The following is a 6,000-nucleotide window of genomic DNA, read 5'->3' on the forward strand; positions in this document are numbered from 1 at the left end:
TGTTAGCTGCCATATGGGTGCTGGGATTCGAACCTGGGTCTTCTGCAAGAACAACCAGTGTTCTTAACTGCTAAGCCATCTCTCCAGTCCCAATTTGTTTTCATTTATTTGTGTGTTCATATGTGTGAAGGGCATGGGCATGAATGTACCACAGCACATGTGTGGCAGTCGGAGGACAATGTGCAGGAGTCAGTTGTCTCCTTTTACCATGTTTGTGCTAGACATGGGAATAATGTCACCAGAACTGATGGCAAGTGCCTGCTGAGCCATCTCACTGCCTCTTTTTCTACATTTATTTTTATTATTTTTTAAAGAGCTCTGGGTTTATTTTTGATACATTTCTGGTAACTGAATATGGTTATTTTCTCCTAGTGAATGTCTTTTGTTTTGTTTTTAGGCACCACAGTCCACAGACCCACTGCTGGCTGGACACCCGTTTTTTTAAAAAAATATTTTATTTAGCATTTTTATTTTATGTTTATCAGGGTATTGTCTGCATGTACGTAAGTGCACCCATGTCACACAATGCCTGTGGAGGTCAGAAGATGGTGTTAGATCCCCTGGAACTGGAGTCAAGGACAGTTATTAGCTGCCATGTGGATGCTGGGAACCAAACCCAGGTTCTCTGCAAGAGCAGCCAGTCTCTTAACTGATGAGCCATCTTTCTAGCCCCTACCTTTTATTTCGATACAAGACCTTGCTCTATGGCCATGAAACTCTGATCCACCTGCCTCAGCCAGGATCCTGAGAGCTGGGGTCACAGGCTGTGCCCTTGAGAGCTGGGATGAGCATTCATGTTGATCCTCTATGCCAGCCTGATCAGCCAGGGACTTTAGTTCTTTGAGCAGTTTCCCGCAAGTTTAGTAGGTTAATGTCAAAGCTTGGACATGGGTTTGGCTGAGCTGGGCGCCCACCTTGGGAAGGATGGAGCTGCCCTGGCAGGCCATCTGGCCATGTGTTTGCATGCTTTGAAGAGCAGGAAGAATATAGGCTGGCCTGCAGCTGTTCTTACCTTCTTGGAGTCCCATGCCTGCTTGGAGAGGCTCTTGTCTGCCTCAGATGCAGTCTCCTCCATTCCTGGGACAGTTAGTAGTAAGACTGGGGGAAGAGGGGTCAGTCAGGAAGGCATGCCTGTGTAGCTTGCAACCTTAGGACCCTGAATGCACAGTCCTAACCGTGCGCTCTGGAGTTCTATCAAAGCTTCATTAAAAAGAAAACCCAGCATAAAGAGAAACTGTGGGGTGCCAAGACCACAGGCAGATGCCTAGAGCCAGAGGATGCAGCAAGTCCCTGCCTGCCACAGGCAGGGCCGCCTTGGAGGCCGAGGCCACCAACAGCCAGGCACCTGTTTGATTTGCTGTTCTCTCCCTGGTGCCCGCTGCCCCTCTGCACTGCTAGCATCCAGTGGCTGGGCTGGGCTTGGCCCCCAGCCCTGAGGACAAGTTCCTACCCTGTGGCTAATGTCGCCTGGGGATTTAACCACTTCGTGGGATTGAGAATGATCAGCAATGTCAGCAAGAACCCCATACCAGGTCAATGGGCAGCACCTACAGGGATGAGCTGGGTCTGGAGAGCTGGGAGGGGCCTGGTGGGAGGTCTGAGGGATGAAGATGGACAGACATCAATTGATGGCCTGGAACCAGCCATGCCTGAAGACTTCTTTCAGTCGTGGTGAATGTGTCCTCCTTCCTTCTCCCCTCCTTCCCTCCCTTCCTCTCACCCTTACCCTGTGTCTTCCTTTTTCCCTTTTCTTTTAGAAATGTTTGGTTTATTTTTATGTGTTCGTGTGCTTTGCCTGCATGTGCAACCATGTGTGCAACGCCTGAGGAGGCCAGAAGAGGGTGCTGGGTCCCCTGGAACTGGAGTTACAGATGATTGTTAGCAACCGTGGGTACTGGGAACTGAACCTGGGTCCTCCGCATGAGCAGTCAGCGCTCTTTACCACTGAGCCAGCTCTCTAGTCCTATTTTTTTTTTTGAGACAGGGTCTCCCTGTAGCCCTGGCTGGCCTGGAACTCACCATGTAGACCAGGGTGGCCTTGATCTCACAGGTCAAGGCGCGCACCACTGTGACTGGCTTCCTTTTTCTGTGTTTGAGTGTTTTTCAGTGTTAGGACAGAACCCGGGGCCCCATACATGGTAAGCAAATACTTTACTGCTAAACTGTACCCCATTTGTTTTTGCCTCTGGGTAGTTTCATTTTTCCTCTCATGACTTTCAGAGCTGTAGTAAGCAAAGACAGCTAGGAAAGAACTTCCTGGAAGCAGGGGGGTGGCAGGCAGCCTGGATAACCACCACCCTCTCCCACCCCTGCCCCACCTCAGTCCTCAAAAAAGCAGGGACAAGTGTGCCCAGAAACCCCCTGGGTCCTGCCTTCCAGTAGACGGTAAGGCCTCATACATACCCTAAAAGCCCTGCCTAGGGCAGACATGCTGGGAAATGGGAAACCTGGGGGTCTCAGAACATCCTTGACAATGAAGCCTGGTTGGCCTCGTCCCCTATTGCAGACAGGCTCTCCAGCTGTGGTTGTCTGCCCAGGCTGGCCCCCGGGGATGAGTCCTAGTGACAGTCCTTCAAACAGCAGAGGCCCACTGGGAGCTGCTGCACACAGACCCTCAGCAGCTGGGCCTCTGGCAGGATCAGCCCTGGATGGGTTTCCTGTGCCCGTGACCTCAGGACCCATGTTCCCTTCTCTTCAGGAGGACTGATGGAAAAGCTGTGTCCAGGCCCAGCCCCTGTGTGGAGCCCAGGGCTGTGAGTGTGGCCCAGTGGGTGAGGAAACTTCCCCTAGGCCTGGGGGGTGGTGGGGGGCTTCTTTCTCACACACAGTAACCTAGATGGGCCCAAAGGAGGAAGTCCTAGATCAAGCTGTACCTGAAGCTGCAGTCTAACCTGGTTAATAAGCCTCCTCTGTATGAGGCTCTGTATGAGGGACTCTCCCCTACATTTCAAATAACCTCAGGCACAGCCTGCACAGCTATACCGCAAATGGAGAACACAAACTAGCATGTACTTTCATGGTCATTCTTTGCCTAAAAAACTCCTATACATTCTTCAAAATCCAACCTAAGTAGCCCCACCTCCAAAACCTTCCCTGAGACCCTCCTTTTGTCTCATTCCAAGTCTTCCTTTGAAAGTCAGTTCTCCACATGGGCCAGGGTACAGGGGCTACCAACTCAAAGACCAAGTTCCCGGCCATACCTCTCTTCTGGTGCGCATCCTGGGAACCGCTTGTGAAGGGTTCTGCCTGGGTGGGTGCCATTGTGCTCTGGTGCAGGGCGGAGTCAGAGTTAGTCCTGGGGACAGAGAGACAGTGACACTCACAGACTAAGGGGCAGTCCTGACCCACCCACACCAGACAGGGCCTCAGCCCGCACAGGACACAACAGCCTGTATGGGTCGTTCTACCAGCTGTGTGTCCCTAAGTTAGTAATCTGACCTCTCTGCTCAGTGTGATTATGAGTGAAGTGGATGTGAAAACAGCACAGGGCGTAAAGTTGTTTGTTTCTTGAGCAGTCTCATGCAGCCCAGGCTGGCCTCAAACTATGTAGCCCAAGCTGACCTTGAACTTTTGTTCCTTCTGCCTCAACCTCCTGAGTGTACACCATGCCCAGTTTTCTTTAGTTTAGTTTAACTTTTCTTGCTCCTTTGGGAGCAAGTGTGAGTGCCATAGCATGGATGTGGACGTCAGGACAACCATGGGCACCAGCTCTCACCTTCCCCCTTCTTTGTCACAGAATCTCTCTGTTGTTTGCTGCTGGGTGCACCAGGCTACCTGACCCACAACCTTCCAGGGTTCTCCTCCTCCACATTCCATCTTGCTGTAGTAGTTCTGAGATTAGAGATGCATGCTACTTGGTCTGACTTTGTATAGTTCCTGGGGATCTGAACTCAGATCCTCCTGCCTGTATAACAAACTCTTTACAAAGTGAACCAACTCCCCAGCCCCCTATACCTAGTTTTATGGGGTGCTATGCTGGAATCTAGGACTTTGTACATGCTATGTGAACACTCTACCAACTAAGTTGCAAGCACTCTAGAACTGAGCTGCAAGCACTCTAGTTATAGCCCAAGTCAACCAGTTGTGACAATTGGGACACAGCCTGAGGTCTAAGAGATGTTTGATGGGTATTTAACCATGTTAGCTGGGGATGGTGCCACACATGTCCAGTCCTAGCTACAATGGAGACTAAGGCAGGAGGATTACTTAAGCCCAGGAGTCTGAGGCCTACTTGGGCAACACAGTAAGACACTACATAAAAAGAAATTGGGCCTGTGAGATGGCTTAGTGGGCAAAGTCACTTGCCACCAAGTTTGTTGACCCAAATTTGATCTGCAGGACCCACACGGTGGGAGGAGAAAACTGAGTTCTGCAAGTTGTCCTATGCGTGCCCCCCCTAGGTCAACAAATAAACATAGTGGAAAGCATGGAATCCAGATGTGATGATACTCACCTTTAATCCCAATACACTTAGGAGCCTGAGGCAGGCAGATCTCTGTGAGTTCAAAGCTAGCCTGGCCCACATAGCAAGTTCCAGGCCAGCCAGGAATACAGTAAGACACTATATCAAAATAAAGTACCTGGGGGTGTAGCTCAATGGGTAGAGTACTTGACTAGCATGCACAAGGCCTTGGGCTCCATCCCCAGCCCTACATAAACTAGGCAATGCCTGCCATCTCAGCACTCAAGAGCTGAGACAGGATGATCAGGAGTTCGAGGTCACCCTCTACCATACTGAGAGTTTGAAGGTAGTCTAGGCTACCTGAGATTCTGTTTCATATTTTTTAAAAAGAGCAGAATATGTTATTAAATATGATACAATTATCCCAGCACTCGGGAGGCAGAGGCAGGCGGATCTCTGTGAGTTCGAGGCCAGCCTGATCTACATAGTGAGTTCCAGGACAGCTGGGGCTACAGGGAGACCCTGTCTCAGAAAGACCAAAGAACAAAACAAAACAAAGCAAAGACACAATTGCATATGGACATCTATTGTTGGGACTGCATGGGGGACTGCGTCCATATAAACCCAAACCCCCACACTCAAGTCTCTCTGACACCCTGGCTCATACCCTGTTTAGAGATTCTGCACATCCTATAGGGGTAAGCAGCCTCCGGACCTGGGGTATGATATACATCCCACATGCATAGTCCTTCTATTGCTTTTAAAATTGTATGTACGTATGCACGTACGTGGCTCCAGCTGGACTACAACTCACTACAACCAGTGAGCCCTGTAGTAGAGCTGGCCTTTCAGGCTGGACTCAAACCCATAGAAACCTGCTGGCTTCTGCCTCCCAAGTGCGGGGATTAAAGGCGTGCACCACCCTGTCTGGTAAATATTAACAAATCCAATTTTCAATAGTTTATTTTTCTTTATTTTTATTTTACATGTGTGCGTGTATTGCATTCTTGTGTGCAAGTGCACCTATGTTGTGCAATGCCTGTGGACAGAAGAGGGTGTCGGATCTCCTGGAATTGGAATTACGGACAGTTGTTAGCAGACATGTAGGTGCTGGGATTTGAACCAGGGTCTTCTGCAAGAATAGTCAGTGCTCTTAACCACTGAGCCATCTCTCCAGCCCCCCATAGTTTAATTTTTTGAAATGAAGGGGATAATGTCAGAGTCCTGGTGTGTAAGAGGTAGCTGCTCACCACACAGCCACAGCTCAGATAGCAAGGACTGCCTAGCAGTGTGGCAGGCCTTTGGTTCCAGCTACCAAGGAGGCCAAGGCAGGAGGATCCCTTGAGATCGGGAGTTTGCAGCCAGCCTGGCCACCAGAGTGAGACCCTAGCTCCTAAAAGAACAAAATACATAAAAAATTCTAACAGCAAGATACAACACTGATTATCCAGTTCTAGAAAGAAAAGAAAGACACACAGAAGAAAAAGAGGGAGGGACAGAAGGAAGAGGAGGAGGAGAAAGAAGAGGCAAAGGAAGAAGAGTAGGAAGAGGAAGAAGAGGAAAGGGAGGAGGGAGGGGAGGAGGGTGGGGAGGAGGGG

General features: G+C 49.9%; 1 protein-coding gene across 4 annotated transcripts in view; it reads right to left on the reverse strand.

The window, feature by feature from the left end:
- The window catches only part of Crtc1 (CREB regulated transcription coactivator 1), a 59,831-nt gene that overhangs the window by 17,848 nt on the left and 35,983 nt on the right, over nt 1-6,000 (reverse strand). For all 4 annotated transcript variants that reach the window (XM_029559308.1, XM_029559306.1, XM_029559305.1 and 1 more), the window contains 2 exons: nt 3,201-3,295; nt 1,013-1,098 (listed from right to left, as the gene is read on the reverse strand). In XM_029559308.1, the coding sequence (XP_029415168.1) occupies nt 1,013-1,098; nt 3,201-3,295 (181 nt within the window). The remainder of the gene's footprint in view (nt 1-1,012; nt 1,099-3,200; nt 3,296-6,000) is intronic.

This window comes from Nannospalax galili, unplaced genomic scaffold (genome assembly GCF_000622305.1).
Source record: "Nannospalax galili isolate Female #2095 unplaced genomic scaffold, S.galili_v1.0 scaffold529, whole genome shotgun sequence".
In the NCBI taxonomy this organism is placed as follows: domain Eukaryota; kingdom Metazoa; phylum Chordata; class Mammalia; order Rodentia; family Spalacidae; genus Nannospalax; species Nannospalax galili.